This window comes from Primulina huaijiensis, chromosome 14 (genome assembly GCF_012295235.1).
Source record: "Primulina huaijiensis isolate GDHJ02 chromosome 14, ASM1229523v2, whole genome shotgun sequence".
Classification (NCBI taxonomy): domain Eukaryota; kingdom Viridiplantae; phylum Streptophyta; class Magnoliopsida; order Lamiales; family Gesneriaceae; genus Primulina; species Primulina huaijiensis.
In genome coordinates, this window is record NC_133319.1 from 12,924,488 (window position 1) to 12,944,038 (window position 19,551).

Sequence of the window (19,551 nt, forward strand, 5' to 3'; positions counted from 1 at the left end):
TGATTCAGATTTGATATGGCGGAGGTCGCCTTGATTTATTGATTTGTTGGACGTATGGGGCTATAGTTGAGTTGGCATAGTGTATGCGGAGGTCGCTGCTATGGCCTGAACACTCTCTATATGCGCACCATAGTCCTGGGATTGTAGAACACAGCACCCCACCTCGAGCGGATGAGTCGGTGGATGTTGCTGGGGGATTCTCTTTCCTTGGGTACCCTATGACCAGATGATTCACTTGATCTTGAGATTTATTGATAGCCCACAGCTTCTGATCATGCATTGCATTATATTGCATCTTTATGAATTTAATATGAAATATTTGTCACTTTAATTCTCATATGTTATTGATTGTATCATACTGGGTTTATACTCACCGGCATGTCCGGTACCTCTTGTTTTCATGTGCTTGACGGTAGGTGAGGCGAGGCTTGGGATGCCAGAGTCCAGCTCAAGGCGAGGAGATACGAGTTAGAGTGGGATTCTCGGGTCTTAGGAGCTATTTTATGATGTTGGGATTTCTTTATTTTGGCATGTTGAAAATTATATTTCAAACATTTGAGACAATTAAATTATTTTGACGATGTTTATGTGGATTTGTGAACCACAAATTATGTATTTTACTCGATCATTTGGTTTGTTACAATTATAATTATTAGTATTAGATATCGGACCTGGGGCCCCACACCAGATCCTTATCTCGAGTCCTCAAGTCAACCCTTCACCTCAGGGATTGAAGAGGGAGAGATTAACCTTAGGCCTCGTACTGACAAAGGCAAAACTAAGGTTGGTACTAATGAAAATGCAATTTCTCCATTTCAGGTTTACCAACAGAATTGGGAGAAATTAAACACAAGAATTGACATCAACCTAGCCATGGTTCGAGTTGATGTTGCAGGAAAATATCCTAGGGTATGGATGAAACAAAATTCATATCCAAAGGAGGTCAAAGCCTGGTATGAATTTGGGGCTCTTGCCTCAGTTTATACTACTTCGCCCAGCTTCCCGGAGATATCAGCATTACCAAAATGGATACAGGAAGCGGTACATGAAACTTGGACAAACAATGATCATTTGTCCAGAGGAGATATTTTGGAGCTGTATTTTTTCAGTGCAGCACCAGAACCAGCAGGGAAAGGCTCACACGAAGCCTTTCATTTCATCAAGCTAAGGAGGCCGGACATGAATTCTCAAAAATTTATTAAAGATCCTCCTACAAATGAAACACCCTTAGTCTTTTCATTAAATGAAGATGACATGTCTACCAGAAGAGCATGGGGTATCTGGGTCTGTCTCACGGAGATGGACAAAGTCAAGTTTCCATTTAAGTTTTACCAAAATTTTTTAAATGGATCATTCCTGTTAAACACTATGACAGGAAAGACAACAAGTTTTGCAAAAGATTTATTTGAGAAGAAAAGAAATCTTCTATGGAACAGAAAGCTGCCGGCCAGTAAAGAGACTCGCCGAAAATTCTGTAATATGGCACATATAGGAAGATGGTCAGAAAACATCTGTCATGAATGCCAGAATCAGAAAAAACCGGAGGTCGGTAAAGGTTTCAAACCGAGATTTGATCGGAAACATTTTACCGAAACAAGGACAAGTGGGGAAGGACCACAATCACATTTTCCTCGCGAAAACAAAAAGCCAAAGATTCCTCGACAAAATTAAAAGGGACAGGTGACCCAACCCACTAAGAAAAGAAGGACCACCATGTGAGTGGTGAATGAATCAAGAACCACCAATAATAGGTGGTAAAGGACAAAGTAACATTGGATACCTTATTGTTAATAAAGGGAATCCAATGAATAAAAGCAAGAAAACTGGTCTCGAAAATTTTACCTATAAATAGAGACAAATGGGAACCAGTAATTCACACCAAGACGAAACTTAAGAATGTATTTCACATATCTAAAACTTTCAAAGAGAAGAATCAAGAGATATAGAGATCAGCTGGAACCTCTCCAATATATAATTAAATATTACAAGGAAAAAAAAGACGAGATTTCAGTAGATATCTTACAAGCTCATCTCTACTGGTATTGTAGAGAAATAAAAGAAGAAGAGAAGTTAATTTTTAGATTAATGATCTAGAAAAAGACATTTTACATAAAGGGACTACCTCAATGGACCACTCAACCACTACATGGTCAATATGCAAGCTGTAAAAGATTATCAAGATTTGGAATCCGAGTTTCAAATCCGAAGAAGCCTTCTATAAATAAGGCAGGAAGAAAGAAATAAAGATCATCGAACATTTTCCTCATTTTTTTCAAAACCAATTGTAATATTTTATCTTTCTAGTTTATGTGTTTTTCAAGTTCGGCTACTAGAAGTAGCTAAACAAGTTTCTCCTCCTCTACAGGGGGTTTCAATGTAATAATAATATGTTTGTGTTTGAATAAAGAGATCTTTACTCTCAGCCCCCTCATGTATTATTTTCAAAATTTTATCTTTTATTATACACGACAAGGTAGGAAACGAATTAGGGTTGTGCTAAGTAGTGCTGAAGGAATTTGCGTCTGTAACCATCGGTTGCGATCGTGTGGTTGGACTGTGAGGAGCCGTTCGTAAAATACGGTGGATATAACCCGGTGACTCGAAAAAAAAAATAGACAAGAAAATTATTATTATTATTCTACTCGATGACGATATGCCTGGCCTTCCATCTCTCTTCCAAGAATATTAGAGCGAACAAGGCTGCCGATGGTGTTCGCCGCCATTTTTACATCCTTCCACGCATTCCCCTTCGCCAATTTCTTGTACAAATAGCTGTCAAATGTCATCCTCTGCACATATTCATCCCCGCACATCTCTACCAGCGCCTCCCTCCCCGCGTCATTCCCATAAAAGACCTTTTGCAGAACATCCAGAAACTTGAATGTGCTGAAATATTCGTCGTCCCATTTTCTCAGGTATTCCCTCCTCAAGTCCTGCTCCGAGATCATCTTTTTTCCGTTTTCTGACACCCGGACGATTGCTTCTCCGCATATCTTCCCGCTTTTTGCCGCGAAGTAAATGCCTTCGCCGGAGCATTTTGTGACATATCCGGCGGCGTCTCCCACTAGTGCCACCCTCCCGCGGACCCTTATTGGACGTGGGTGCTCTGGGATTGGGTGCGCTTCTACTTTGAATGTCTTTCCTCCCTCGATTCTCTTTTTCACTCGTTTTTTAATGGCGGCCTGAAACTGTTTGATGTTTTGTTTAGAACAAATGGTGCCTGTGCCTACTGCTACGTGGTCGCATTTGGGGAAGACCCACGCGTAGAAATCGGGCGACACGTCGTTTCCCACGTACATCTCTGCTAAATTCTCGTAGTATCTCATCTTGTCTTCCGGCAATTTGATCCTTTCTTGAAACGCTATGGCGCAAGTGTAGTCTCCTGCTTTTATTGACTTCGCTACCTTGCTGTTGGCACCGTCTGCTCCGATTATGACGTCTACGGAGAGCGTATTCTTGTTATTATTTGAAATGTAGTGGATCAGATAAGGGGCTTTTTCCGACGCTGGCATGTCTATATTCGTCACAAGGGCCTTGAAGAGGGTGGCTCCGCAGCCCACTGCACGACTGCGTAGGAAACTATCAAGCACCTCGCGGCGGAGCATGGAGATGAACTCGTTGGGATTCAGAGTTTTCCCGAAGTCAACGGTGAGGTTTGAGGGTGAAACAATCTTCATTTGGGTAACTTTACGGTCAATAAGGTTAGATGGTATGGAGAACTCATCGAGCATACAGAGAGGGATTGCTCCGCCACAAGGCTTGGCGGCTTCGGGGCTGCGTTCGAAGAGGAAAGTCTCTATTCCACCAGCTGCCAGAGCTTCTGCTGCGGAGGACCCAGCAGGGCCGCCGCCGATGACAGCGGCACGAAGAGTGGCGCTGATAATGGTTCTTCTTTCAGGTTTAACATGTATTGGTTGAGTTTTAACATTGTTGAATCTAGAGGGACTGTTGAAAATTTGGTGAAAGTGGGAGTGAGCAGCAGCCATTTTTGGTGGAGTGAGTAACCCACTGTGACTTTCAAAATTTATCGCATACTTTAGAAAAAGTGGATCTTGAAATGAATTACCAATTGATGGTGGGATTGATTTAATGTTATTATTGATTGGTCTTTTGCAATTTCAATTTTTTTTAATAAAAAATTCTGTGTGTTGTCATTACTTTACATTAAAAAAATTGAAATTGCAAAAGACCAATCAATAATAACCTATAAAAAAGTGTGTGTGTGTGATTACTTTTCAAATGGAATCTTTTTAGCTTTTCGATGGAGTGATGCACTATGGTTGTTACAATAATTGCATATATAATTTTAAAAAAAAAGGTTGAACATAAATGAAATATTTAAATTTCCTATATTTCAAATTACATGTTTGCTTATTTGGATTTAGAGCATAACATTTGAAAAGCATAGGCTTCTCACCACTGTTTTCACATCCAGTTTGAAATTTAAAACCTAAATTAAACTAGCACCAATCGGTTTTTGGTATGTTATTCAACATATCATAAATACGGATTTCAATTTTGATCATCGAAATTTTCACGCTATAAGATGTTTATGATATTGGATTTATTTTTGCTAGAGAACTAAAAAAATTTCTCGAGCTAATCTATTTCTCAATTTCAATTTCAGTTACAATTCATGTTTAACCGAATCTTATTTAGATTTTTTTGGACGTTCACCAATTAGTCTTTTATATTTAAAAAGATTTTCCTGAATTGTTTTTTCGAAAATAAATATTTTCAAAAATGTTCCCAAAGTAATCCTGGTTTGATAAAGATTAGGAAATGTCATTGAAATGGTATTGGAGTCTATTTTTTTTTTCAAACATTTAAAACTATTATTACTATGTAACTTACCTTGTTGATGTGGAAACATTTCTCAAACATGAATTCGAACATATGTTCAAGATCTATTTATTTCAAGTTATATTCCAATATTATGAAATATGAACAAATAGATCTCATCAAGATTAGATATCATGAATAACTAGGAGTAACGCAAATTACTAAGATAAAAAAATGATTAAAGATTCTAGATACTTAGAAATTATCTTGAATTATTCTAAAATTTTGGGAGATTTTAGAGAAACTCAAAAGACAGTAGAAAATTATTTCAACAAACTATATTATGTAACACAATGAATTGAAGAAATGCTCAAAAAACAAGATAAAATTCTTGTAACCTTGAAAGATATTTAAACAAGAATCCAAAACTTAGAACAACAATCATGTTCTAGTAATAGATTACGAAATGAAGGTTATCGCCCTCCTTTACTTTAAAAGAGAAAAGCCAAAGTGGTGCAAAAACTTTAACCGACGACGATAAAATGATCAACCTTATCAAAATGATCTCAAGAAGAAAATAACCTGATGACAACCATATAAATAATTGATCTCGACGATCTTCAAGACCTTGCAGAGCCTTTTGCAAACCTCAAGGTCATATATCTGAAAATAAACACAATTGGAGGCGCTCAATCCCTATATGGTGCCTTCTCAAAAACCATAGATGGAAAGTGTGTGATCCTACTATACAAACATTTGAGGAACCTAAATCGATCTCCCGGTTGGGAGAGAATCCCACTCAACATGAACACGGTCAAGAAGAAATCAAATACCATTACACCATATACCATGTGGGAAAACTATTTGAGAACCAATACGTCCTTACAGGAGGTTATGCTTAATCTTGATGTAATAGATTTCAAAAATAGATAAGATCTCATATATGACTGGACATCAACTATAAACTATGAGGATCGCAACAAGAACTTTTGATCTCAACAAAGACGGATTCATCAAACTTATAGATATGTGTCTTATGGGATCAGTAAAGATTGCATGGGATCTGACTGCAGCAATCAGTTCTAGCTGGAGAATCTCTTAGTGAAATAGCTGGAATAATGGCCACTCTATTCAAAACATAATTCATAGAGGTTGACTATTTCAATAGTCGACATACAGACAAGGAAAAAAAACCCAAACTCTGTATAGTCTTTAATTATACTACATCTTTCTAGTGGGTGCTTGACTATATTACAGCTACATCTTTCTAGTGGGTGCTTGATTATATTACAGTTTTGATTTGAATCACTGCAAACTATTCTTTCGACTTCATTCACAATATAAAAGATCATAAAAATTAGTTATGCTTTGATGATTCAAATCAAAACTGTAATATAATCAAGCATGAAGCAAAAGTCGAATCAAATTAAATAAAACAATTTCTCGTCGTAGAATCCCCCTAAATCCCAGAAAATATAAAAACTTAGCCTCTACACGTCGTAATAAACAAAATTTTCAGATCAAAAGTATTAAAAGAAATGAAGGAAAGAAGAAACGCTGAGTGGAAATCTCGATTTCTTCTTGCCTCCTCAACTCCGGTCTTTTTCTCTCTGCGACAACACTTCAAAAGTTGAATTCCTCTCTCCAAAAAATGATGAATCTTCCCTCAAAATCGTGTATTAGGTTTCCATATAGGTGAGAATTCATAAAAGTTGAAACAAATCAATGCATATTTTTTTTTCATATCGGGTCGCGCTAGGAAGGACAAAATACCCACTCCAACGCAATTTTCTCGAATTTCTTCTTTTCTCTTTTACACAGGGTTGGGGCGGACAAAATCACCCGCTCAGCGTGGTATTTGCACAACTTTCACTAATTTCATCTGGCCTAGCGCGCCATGTTCAACCTTGGCTCATAATTTCATCTATTCTTGATTAATTCACGTACAAATCAACCCGAAACACACAAGGGACAACTAATATGCAAAATATACATAAAAGACTTAAATAGACGCAAAATAAACAAACATGCGAGAATGAGACTCAAAACGACACAAATAAAATACGTAAAAACGACACACAACAGTTTTTCCCCTCTCATGTTAAATTTATTTACAAATTAAATATGTTACTCTATGCCTTGAGGTAAGAAATGAAATAAACATGTTTATATGTTATTGAAGGAATATATGACAAGAACCATTGGTTGCAAGTGCGCGGTTAAGCTATGAGGAGCAGTTTGTAAAACTCAATAAATACAATCCAATGACTTTCTGGTAAAAAAAAGTATAATTTTAATTTACTTTACGGAAGAATGATTATCTAGAAAAAAAAATTATTTGAAAAAAAGTAAACAAAATTAAAACCAGGGGTATAATGAGAATTCAAACTAAAATGTGAAAATTGTTTAAAACAAAAGGACTATTTTATGCATCTGAAAAGAAAGGAGACTAATTCTAGAATTGTTTAAACATTTAGGATGAAATTTGGTATTCCCTTAATTATATTGTAATCTTTAAAGAGAGATGATTTACTATAAATTGGGCTGTCAATCCAAACCAAGAAACCCCCAATTCGATCCAATTAAATCTGACCCGAAAGAACCCCATATATCCGAGCATGTTCTTTTATCCACATAAACATTCTTGGCCCGCTTACCATAAAATATGTTCAAAATAATCTCTTCTTTTACATACAAATTTGTATTCTATAAAACTTAAATATTTTGTTATTTATTTATAAAAACTTCCGTTTTTTATGCTTTTTATTTTTCTAAAAAAATCAGCAGAGGAATATATTAAACAAATAGGACATGCACATTGGTTGGGGTGTTATAGCATTTGGTTGGGGTGCTATTAACCCAATTTTCACCGAGTTAAGAAGGTTATTGTAACGTCCGAAAAACTTAAAGAAAAATCTACTTAGATCGCACGAAAATGATTTGGAGGCTACATACTAAATAGTGAATTAATTGACTTTCGAACTGACATTTTTAATAATATTATTATTTAGCAATGAATTTTTAGGCGTGATGATTTCGAAATAGTTTCTGGAGGAAGATGTCAGGGCACGGGAAAAAAATTAATTTTGTAAATTTATAAGGAAATTCTTGAGAATAATCGGCCCTTTATATATTTTGGGAGAGGAAAAAACATTGGTTAAAATGGGTATGTATTTTTTTATTTTTATTTAACTTTTAGCATTTTTATTTAAAAACTTGCAAGTTTATTTTAAAATAAAAAGGATTAGTTTAGCACATTAAATAAATTACCAAAACACACTTTTAAGAAAATAACTAGCAACTTTAAAACCTGAAAACAAATAAGTATGAGACTGTGCAGTTGAAAAGTGCTTAAAATATTATATGATGGTTGATCCCTTGAGAAGTTTCCTAAGGTGCGTGTGATTGAGGACGTAAACATGTTGGAAATAGTTGTCTTGATACAGTGGAAACAATCGTCGAATATGAGGTGTTACAGTCATTTTTCTTTTGAGGGCATCAACATTGGTTCTGGTTGGGGTGTCATAAAGTGTTGTCTCTTCAAAAAGTATTGAGTCCTAATGTTACATACTTAATATATTATCATTTTCCTTTTATTAACGCATTCTCACATTTTTTTTAATACTAACATGCATTATTTAAAATAAATAATATAACTAGTTTTACATATGTTTATTACTTAAAATTATATCTTCTTATTTATGAATATCATTTATTTAAAATTAAAATTTTATTATAAATTTGAAATGAAAGAGTACAACATAGAAAAAAAAAATCACACTTGCATAAAATTATAAACATATAAATTAAACGGAAAATTTCGAAATACATAAAATATTATTTCATAGATTATTGTTGTATTGTGCCCAAATATGCTCAACTAAGTCAGCACAAATTTTGTGATACATTTGATTGTCATGTAGTTTTGAATTTGTCCGGAGATAATCATGAAATCCTCATTTGAGCCCTATACGGGTTGTGCGAGTTTGTCATCTTCATCTCCATACCAATTTGTTGTGTGACCCCATCATCTTCAATAATTATGTTGTGTAAAATAATGCATGCTAACATAATATGTTTTAAAAAAATTTCTTGTTTAAAACTTCATAAGAAGTATAGTATGAATATCCTAAACAAATATAAACTATACATCATCATCATATTAAATAATTAATCTCATCAAAAAATCACTCAAAATAAATCAAGTAAGAGCTAGTATTACAAAAAAAGTCAAAAACAAATGCACAATTCATTTGTTCCTATTCAATCATACACAAGAATCAATCGATCATTCTCAGTTATGCTCTGACACTATATTGTGTGGACCCTTGACTCCAAATCGCTATTACCATGCAATTTGATCATATTTAATTAATTTCAGCAGAAAAAACGAGTTAAGATTTTCATTACTTGAGCCCAAAATATACCAACTGCGATTATAATATTAAAAATATTCTATAATAAGTCTCGTCTAAACTCATCATAGTATAAAGGCATGCCCACACATAATTGAAACCAAATATGTACAAACAAAGCATATCCACGTGACATGCCCTAGTATATTAATACATAAATACACTGGGATAGACGAATCAACCTCAATTCAAATGTGATTCCCTCTAAAAGTATCCTATCTGGTCTCCTGATGACCTGTGGTACCTACCATTATCCATACACAAATACAACAACCCCTCTTGGGGGTGATCAAACGTCTCATATGAAACAACCATAATAAATAAAAACATGTATCTATAAAATAATATATGATATGCAATGCATACATGTTGTGAAAGTGTCAAGTCAATTACCCCATCCACTGAGTATGTACCAGAATCTAACAAATCGCTATCAAATCATCAAAGCTCGAGCAGACACGCTGGCCTCAGTCAAGTATAAGAGAATATCAATATGATAACGTCATCAAAGCGCCATTAACTCCAAAATCTCAACTGGTCAATAATGGCCATGAATAGCTGTATTTTTACGGATCACATAATGTCAAACATAGTATCATGCTCAAAACCCCAGAATCAATATCAAAATCCAATAATATCAAGATATCCAAAGATCATAGTTCAACGTACATATCATGTATCGATGTATATATAAAATGATGTGTATTAACAAAATATTTATTTTATAGATCGATCTACCAATCATAAATGTCATGTATACCACATCAAATCAAATAGGTCACATTGACAAATAATTTCATTCAAGCCAATCAATCATCTATAAAATAACATTGATGCATGTCGTATGTTATTCGGTCATAACATACCTCAATTCTTTGTCTTTAGTTTAATGTAGCTTCATCCATAAATAGGATTTCATTGCAGAAAAGCAATTTACATAATATAATCATTTATTTTCATTAATTAATTTGTTCAAATTCAACTCTAATAACTTTGAATTTTTCAATTCGTTTTACTCTATTTAGTTTAACCTTTACGTTATTAGGATAATTATTTGTATTAAAATTCTTAATAATTCATTCTTATACCACCATTAAGATGCATATATTACTTTAAAATAACAATTCAAGTTCCAGAATTGTTTTTAAAATTTTAAAATTCATATAAAATTTGAATAGTGACATAACTCAAATCCAACTTTGAAATTAAGTTTCTCGTCGACTATTCTATCACATATATTTATTTCGAATCCAAATACATGCTATTATATCAATGCAATAATTAGATGTGTCAGATACAAGGGAAAATTATCTCAAAAGAACGTTATCAACAAAAAGATTCCAAATATTTTGTTCGTTTTGAGTTTCGACAATGTTTCAATGTAGTTTTGGTTTGTAGAACTTGAACTCTTACCTCTCTTGGTAGGTGGAAAGAAGAAGAAATGAAAATCCAAAAAATATGCTTGTCGACCATAAATATTGTGCGGGTAAAGTGGTGGGCACAGTTGGGCATTTTCAGTACATGGGCGTGCGCCTCTTGCTGCCCAGAATTTTTTCGGTAGAGTTTGGAGCAAGGGTGTGCATTTTCACCGCGCGCGTACGCGCCTTATTCTGTCCAAAACTTTATTTCACTTCAAATTAGCAAAGGGTGTCAACAAAAAATTGTAGATCTATGTATTGGCTTTCATTTTACATTAATCTCACTCAATTTAAACATTTGACAAGAAAGTTATACCCATTCGATTAAAATGTGTCAGTGCCAAAACTTTAATATACACGACACATTTCAGGATGATTTTGCCCCTACTTCCGAAAAGATTTGGACAAAACTAAAAAGATAAGAATTGTATTGTTATGTATTATCTTTCTAATGAATTTGGTTTCATCTCATTTGAAATAATACTCATATTATTATGCTAGAAACTGTAATAGGTGTCTCTTCTCCATTGCGGATCAACATACTTTTCAAACATCAATAAAATCCTAATCCATATTTTCATTCTAACAACATATTTTCTACTTTCATTTCAATTATATAACTAATATACTCAATGATATGACAAATATAATATAATAATGAATTATCGAGAATCAAAATACGGTTTACGATAATACAGTTTGAAGGTCTTACATAATGATAGTCCCGGACTAATTTTTATAAACATGTACTATCTATGATATTCCTAGACTATAAATAGCCAAGAAAGATCAGCTGAAGAATAATAATCAAGTTACGAAGTTACCGAGTCACAAAGTTTGCAACCAAGTTCACAAAAGCTCACACTTATTATTCACATTCATAGCTTTTAGGATATACTTTGAGCTTAAATCACAAACAATTATTGTTATATTATTCGATCTTGCAGAGATCAGTTGTGCTGAGAAAGTTACATATCAATTAAGTACTGATAAGTTGTATTTGATACTAAGAGTTTCAGTGTTTGTAGTGTTAAGACCAAACTGAAGTGGGTTTGTACAATTCATTGTATAGATCAAAGTCTTTTAGTGAATATCCTATCTTCGAGATAGAAGGGGTGATGTATGAGTATTAGAAATCTCCGAACATCCAGAAATCTTGTGTTCCTTTCTTATCAGTTTTATTTTATCCGTCTTTCAGTTATTTCCACACTTTTATCAAGTTAACTGATTGACATTGACAACAAGATTCACGAATTCAGTTTATCACTAAACTGATTCATAAATCGAAGAATTCGTGAAAAATTTTAAAGTGTTTATTCAACCCCCCTTCTTAACACTTTTTCACTCCCAACCGATCCTAACAAGTGGTATCAGAGCTAGTTGAATCTTGTTTCTGAATATTTCCATTCTTACATCTGTATACCATGTCTTCATTCAATAAAATTTCAATGTTGTCCAGAGAAGATTTTGATGATTGGAAGATAAGGATGCAGGCTCATCTAGCTGCACAAGATGATAACGTGTGGTACGTCATAACTGACGGACCAATGAAGATATTAAAGGGAAATACAACAGTTTCCATAACTAAAGGAGCTCCCCACCGCATAGAGAAACCACGGGATGAGTGAACAATTGAAGACAAGAGAAAATCCAACCTGGACAATGTACGTGGCTAAAGATATCATGTACAAAACCTTGGATAAAAGTACTTCCAGCAAAATTAAGATGTGGAGAACAGCAAAGAAAATCTGGGAGAAACTGATCCAACTATGCGAGGAAAACGAGTAGACGAAGGAAAATAAACTCTCAGTTGCTGTTCAGAAATTCAATAATATCAAAATGAAGACTGTAGAGTCCATGAATGAATACGATGAAAGAGTAATCAACATTGTAAATGAACTGAATGCACTAGGAAAAGTGTATCAAACAAGGAAATCGTAATGAAGGTTATTCGTGGTCTTCCCAAGGAATGGGATGTCAAAACAATGGCCACGAGAGAGGCAAAAGATTTGAACAAAAGGGAACTCCACGAATTGATTGTTGATCTCAAAGCTTACGAGTTCGAATTACAGACAAGATAAGGAGAACCGTCAACTTCACCAGTTATAGCTGCTCTAAGTGCCATCAAATTGGATCGAACTGATTCAGTTGAAAAGACTGCAGAACAACTGAGTAATGACACAATGTCATTATTTGTCAAAAAATTTGGAAGATTCATGAGAAGAAATCAGGGTTCTTTCCAGAGACAATACCAGAGGAATAACACCAAGGAAAAACCAAATGCTTTTTACAATTGTGGCGAAACTGGACACTTCATTGTTGACTGTCTTAAGCCAGAGAAGGATAGTCGATGCTCAGCTGAAAAGGAAAAAAAATCATTTGAGCACATGAGAAGAGCTAAGGATGATAACAAATCATTCAGAAAGAAACACAAAGTTCTTCTAGCTGAGGAAAACAAATCCATATGGGCAGAAACTGATAGCGATGAATCAGAATCTGAGAGCTCGAGCAGCTCCAGCGATGAAACTGAAACTGATGAATCAGTTGAACTGATGAGTCTTAAACGAGAGATTGCTGAATGCTAAAAGAAGCAAGAATCAATCTATAATTCAGCAGTTAAAGCTTTAGAATTCAAAGCAAACTGAGCTTATTCAAGCACGGAATAAATCATCAGTTGCACCAACACCTTTGTTATTACAATTACAGCAAAAGATTAATTAAGTAAGAGAGAGAAATGCAGGATATGCAAAAATCAGTGACCGATAAAACTGGTTTAGGCTTTAGCAGCTAAGATGAACCTTTTACCAGTGATACAAAGCCAGAACTGAAAATGTGCAAAGAGAAATATATTCACTTTGTCAAATCAGTTATGATACAAGAACAACCTGAGCCGAGTAAACCAGTTGAGCAGATGATTGAAAATAAGAACAAGGCTAAAAGGTATGGGATTGGTTATAGCCCTAAGAGTTCAACTGATTCGCAAAGCTAGTAACCCAAAAGGTTCAGCTATAAATACCGGAACTCTCCGAATGGCTATTCCAATTACTATAACTGTAAACTAGTTCAGAAAAGATATCGGCTGAATAACCAGTTGAACAAGGCTAAAGCACATATTGTTTCATCTGCACACAACACACCAAGCACACACAAGCCAGGAAAAACCATTTGGAACACAGCAACTGGAAAGTCAGTTAGACTGATCCAAGTCTGGGTTCCGAAAGAACTAATCAGTTTAGGACCCAAATAGATGTAGGTACCAAAATTATTCATTGTGTGTTATTGCAGGTGACAGGTACGTCAGCCAAAGAATCAATTTGGTATCCGGACAGTGGTTTCTCAGGACATATGACAGGGGATGCTGAACTGCTATCCCAACTGATCAAATATACTGGTCCAAACATCAGTTTTGGGGACAAATCTAAAGGTAAAATTGTGGGTAAGGGTAAACTTATCCATGGTAACATTATTATTAAAGATGTCTGATTTGTTGATAATTTGAAGTATAACCTGATTAGCATCAGTCAGTTATGTGACAACAACTTCTCGGTTTAGTTCAACAAACATATGTGCACAGTTAAAAACTCAACTGATGAAATAATCATAACTGGACATAGATGTGGTAACACTTATAAAGTGAGTTGGGCAAATCAACCTAATACACCAATATGTTTTGTAGCTTTAAAATCTTCTAAAATCTGGTTGTGGCATAAAAGGTTGAACCACTTAAATTTTAAGTCTATTGCTTATCTGAGTAACCATGATCTTGTAACTAGTTTGCTTAAAATCGATTTTCAAAAGATAAAATTTGTTCAGCATGCCAGTTTGGTAAACAAGTAAGATATTCATTTAAAAACAAGGGTAGTAAATATTCCTCCAAATGTTTAGAACTGCTGCATATGGATCTTTTTGGTCCTATACCAGTAATAAGTTTAGGGGGAATGAAATCCAACTTGGTAGTCGTTGATGATTTTTCAAGATTTACTTGGGTTATCTTTCTTAAATCAAAATAACAAACTACTGCACAACTGATTAAGCTTTTCAAAAGATTATTAAATGAAAAATCAGTTGGAATTTACAGAATAAGGTCTGATTGAGGGACTGAATTTGTCAATAAAAATATTTCTCAATTTTTAGAAGATACCGAAATTAATCATGAGTTCTCAGCTGCTAGAACACCTCACCAAAATGATGTAGCTGAGAGAAAAAATCGTACGCTTAAAGAAGCAGCTAGAACAATGCTTGCTGATTCTGGTATATCTCAAAAATTTTGGGCAGAAGCAGTAAACACTGCATGTTACACTCAGAACAGATCAATGATTAATAAAAATCATTTAAAAACATCATATGAGATCTGACATTGACATAAAAGTTTGGTATCCTATTTCAGAATATTCAGCTGCAGATGTTATATTCACGATAATGGAAAAAATCATTTGAAAACATTTGATGCAAAATCTGCAGAGGGAATATTTCTGGGTTACTCATCAGTTAGTAAATCTTACAGAGTTTTTAATAAATGTACTTTAAATATAGAAGAATTGATTAATGTTGTATTTGATGAATCAGGACTAACTGACAAGACAACTGATCCAGTTGAAACAACTGATCGCTTTATAGATATAAATTTGGAGGATGATAGTGAAGAAGAAGTTCATATCCACATAAATCTCCTTCAAACACCAGAACCAGAAGTAGTGGATCAATCAGTTGAACAAGAAATTGATCCTGATAATCAGTTGGTGGAGCGAAATAATAATTTTCAATTACCAACTGAAGGAGCATCAACTGAAATTGAAGAAAACATTCAGTTACCAACTGAATCTGTTTCTGAAATCCACCCAATCAATGCCGAATACATATGGAAGAAATCACATCCACCTGAATTGGTGATAGGTAATCCATCTGATCCGTTAAGAACTTGGAATCAAATGATTAATTAATTTATTCATTCAGCATTTGTTTCCCAAATGGAACCAAAAGCTCTTGTTGATCCCAACTGGATAAATGCTATGCAAGAAGAGCTAAATCAGTTTACCCATAACAAAGTCTGGAATTTAGTTCCAAGACCAGCTTCTAAAACCATTATAGGTACAAAGTGGGTTTACAGAAACAAACTGAACGAAAATGGTTCAGTTGTGTGCAATAAAGCAAGGCTTGTAGCACAAGGTATAGACAAGAAGGAAGAATTGATTACGGCGAGACATATGCAATAGTTGCAAGATTGGAAGCAATCAGAATGTTCCTTGCTCATATCTCATTCAAAAATTTCAAGGTCTATCAAATGGATGTCAAGAGTACATTCCTGAACGGTCAGTTGCAAGAAGAAGTTTATGTTGAACAACCTCCAGATTTCATAAATCATTCCTTCCCTGATCATGTTTATCATTTGAACAAAGCTTTGTATGGTCTTAAACAAGCCCCAAGAGCTTGGTTTGAGACTCTTTCAAATTTCTTAACTGATCACGACTTTACTGTAGGAACAGTTGACAAAACTCTGTTCAAATTTTTAAAGAATGACCATATTTTACTTGTACAAATATATGTTTATGATATTATTTTTCGGTCAACTAACCCCAAATTATGTGAGAAGTTTGCCAAGTTAATGCAGGATAAGTTCGAGATGAGCATGATGGGTGAACTGACGTTCTTTCTTGGTCTGCAAGTGAAGCAACTGGAAACTGGTATTTTACAAGTCAGAGCAAATACACGAAGGAATTGTTGAAGAAATTTCGCATGGAGACACGTTCAGCCGCAAATACTCCCATGAGCTCATCAATTAAATTAGATAAAGATGAAGGGAGAATATCAGTTGACACGGCACTCTATGGAGGTTTAATAGGCTCTTTACTTTACCTAACTGTCAGTCGTCCTGATATTGTATTTGCTGTTTGCATGTGTGCTAGATTTCAGGCAGATCCTAAGCAATCGCATTTTTCAGCTGTCAAACGCATATTGAAATATCTTAAAGGTACACAAAATATGAGCTTATGGTATTATAAGGACTCATATTTCAATTTAGTTGGCTATTCAGATGCAGATTATGCAGGATGTAAGCTTGATCGTAAAAGCACCAGTGGATCATGTCAGTTTCTAAGAGACATAATGATATCTTGGTTCATCAAGAAGCAAACATCCATAGCAACTTCCACAACTGAAGCAGAATATCCATCATCTGGCTCAAATGCTCTGGATTCAGCAACAATTGAAATACTATGGAGTCATTGCAGAAGAATCATCAATCTTTTGTGATAATACAGGCACTAAAGATTGGTTATAATCCAGTTCTTCACTCCAGAACCAAACACATTGATGTCAGACATCACTTCATCAGAGATCATGCTCTAATGAAAGCAATCAGGATAGAGTACATACCAACTGATCAACAAGCAGCTGACATCTTCACCAAACCATTACTCGAGACTAAGTTTTCTCGCTTTCGCAATATTCTTGGTTTAATTGATTTGTCTTAATTATACTATCTCATGTCAGTTAATATTATTAGTTAGTTGTTACCAGTAAGGTTGCAAAGAATATAGCAGTAAACTAAATAAATAGAAATGAATTGGAATAGAAATTTTATTAATAATACCTAGCTATTATTACACGGTTTAGTTCTATTTCTACTGCATTTAGCCTATCAGATAACCACAAGGACATTTCCTCAGAAATTCTTCTAAAATCTTCTGAAAATACAATTTTATCTAGTTTCCTATACTCCTTGTTAAGCATAAGGTAATAGAGACCCTCATAAGTCACAAGGTTTGAAGTGTGAATGACATTGATATATTTTTTATATTTGATTTTAGTTGCCTTCTGTTCACCAGTGGCAACTAATCCACCGCGTTGGATAATCTGCAAGTCATGTATCTTCGTCCAGGTGGACATAACTTTATCAAAGAGGAAGTCTTCAACATCTTGCTTCCAAGTCTCTACGAATGACAGCCTGTCTGCAAGATTAGGCCGTGATTAACTATATTATCTGCTTAAATATTCTGTATCTGTTGAATTTGATCTTATTTATAGACTCTAACTGAAAAAACAAAAGAAGACGAAGAGACATCAATCAACAGAATGCAATTAATGAGATTTTCTTACTCTCTCTTTCACTTATATGCATTTATTTACGAGGAATATCTATTTTAAATGGTTAACTGATAAGACAATCGTCATTTGATCTTCAACTGAACTGATTCAGTTTTCAACTGATCACTCAGTTATTGACCTAACTGATCTTATCAAATAGGTTAACTGATTATTCGATAAGTAATCCATATTAAGTGATGTGACTGTTACAATTACGCATTTAATTTATGTCATTCGTTGAATAGTAATATGTAACGTCGACCCACATAGTCCAGTAGACTTCTATTCACGTTTTCACCGCATGAACACATGTTTTTATTCAAGTTTATCTTGGACTGACACGTGTCCAAAAATTTGAACAGTCATTAACATAAGTAATTGAACCGCCTTACTTCAGTTTCTTCACGAGCATTTCAATTTCCAGAGCTTATCAAACACCCAAAGTTCTTTCTTCTTCGTAGATATTCAAATCAGAAATGGCAAGTCAAGTTCCAGCCTACATGCTAAATGCTATGGCAATAGATTTCGACTCCGTCCTCTCTATTAAGGACGAAGCCGTTCAAAGTATTTTTTTGAAGCTGGAAACATCTGGTTTGAAGAAATTTCTTGGGTCATCTACTCAAGAAATTTATTCCAAAGAAATTCAGGAATTCTATAGCAACGGCTTCATCTCAGCTGAAGGGAAGATTACAACCACCGTCAGCAGCAAGTTGCTGACTATTGATGAAGAAATGTTTAATTCTATCTTACAACTGTCGTCTGATAGCCTTCCTCACTACTCTGAAGCAAAGGCTGCTGATGTGGATGAGATGCTCACACTTTTATCTGCTGATGGGAGGAAGATAAAAGTTTCTGATCCCAAGAAGGAGCTAAAATATGAATATCATTTGTTGGCTGATATAATGGCAAAAGGTGTTCTAGCCAAGGCAGGCTCGTTTGCTGCCTTCACTCTCGAGAAATTTCAGATAACGACTGCTCTGGTGAATTGACGCAAACTGAACTTGTCAACCATTTTATTCAACATTTTGAAGAACATGGTTCAATCAACAAAACAGTCCAAAGACTTTGCTATGCCGATCAGATTTATTTTGAAGAACAAATGTTTGGTGGATGATTCTTCTCAGAAGTCATCCAAATACAAAGTCTTCACTGCCAAGAATGTTCAGCCACCGAAGACCATGCTGGACATGTCTCTTGAGTAGTTTGTCAAAATCAAGAAGGAGATTGGGACGCAGGCAGTTCCCATATTAGTCAAAAAGACCAAGGACTTTGCTCAGAATAAAACAATCAAAAGGAAATTGATTTTTAGTGAAACTGAAACTGAATTGGAGAAAACTTCATCTCAAAAAATAATGAAAAATCCAAGGACCCAGAAAACCAAATCAGTAGCTGCTTTGGAAACTATCCCAGCTGATAGATTGAGGCAAACTGGAGCTGAACAGCCTATCAGAGCAGTACCAATCACGGTAGTTCCAGTGGCATCCTCAGCTGAACAGCAGTTACCGCCTCCAACTGCTCCCTCAAAGAAGACTATCACCGAATCTGGTGATAAACAGAAACAAGTTGGAGTAAAAGCACCACTGATCACTATCACCGGCCCAACTGCACTACCCTTTGCCATACCAAAGGGAGTGGTGATACAAGAAAAAGTGGATGCAACTGTTTCAGGGCTGAGCATTTCTCATGCCCTCACTGACCCGAAAGGTAAATGCGAGATGATTGAAGAGCCCAGACCAACCAACCTGATTCAGACTCACATTGATTTAATATGGGAAAAGGTAAATGAGTTTTTTGAATCTAAGTTGAAAACATACAATGAATGGGTCAGATTTTAGACCGAAGTGTTTTCCAAG

General features: G+C 34.9%; 1 protein-coding gene across 1 annotated transcript; it reads right to left on the minus strand.

The window, feature by feature from the left end:
• Positions 1 to 2,454: 2,454 nt before the first annotated feature.
• On the minus strand, positions 2,455 to 4,089 carry LOC140956670 (geranylgeranyl diphosphate reductase, chloroplastic-like). The gene has a single exon (XM_073413516.1). It carries the CDS (start codon positions 3,984 to 3,986, stop codon positions 2,634 to 2,636), a length of 1,353 nt encoding a protein of 450 aa, XP_073269617.1. The 5' UTR covers positions 3,987 to 4,089; the 3' UTR covers positions 2,455 to 2,633.
• Positions 4,090 to 19,551: the final 15,462 nt, after the last annotated feature.

What these genes read in the sequence shown, in the direction of transcription:
- LOC140956670 (XM_073413516.1), bottom strand. Translation starts at nt 3,986, where the DNA reads ATGGCTGCTGCTCACTCCCACTTTCACCAAATTTTCAACAGTCCCTCT.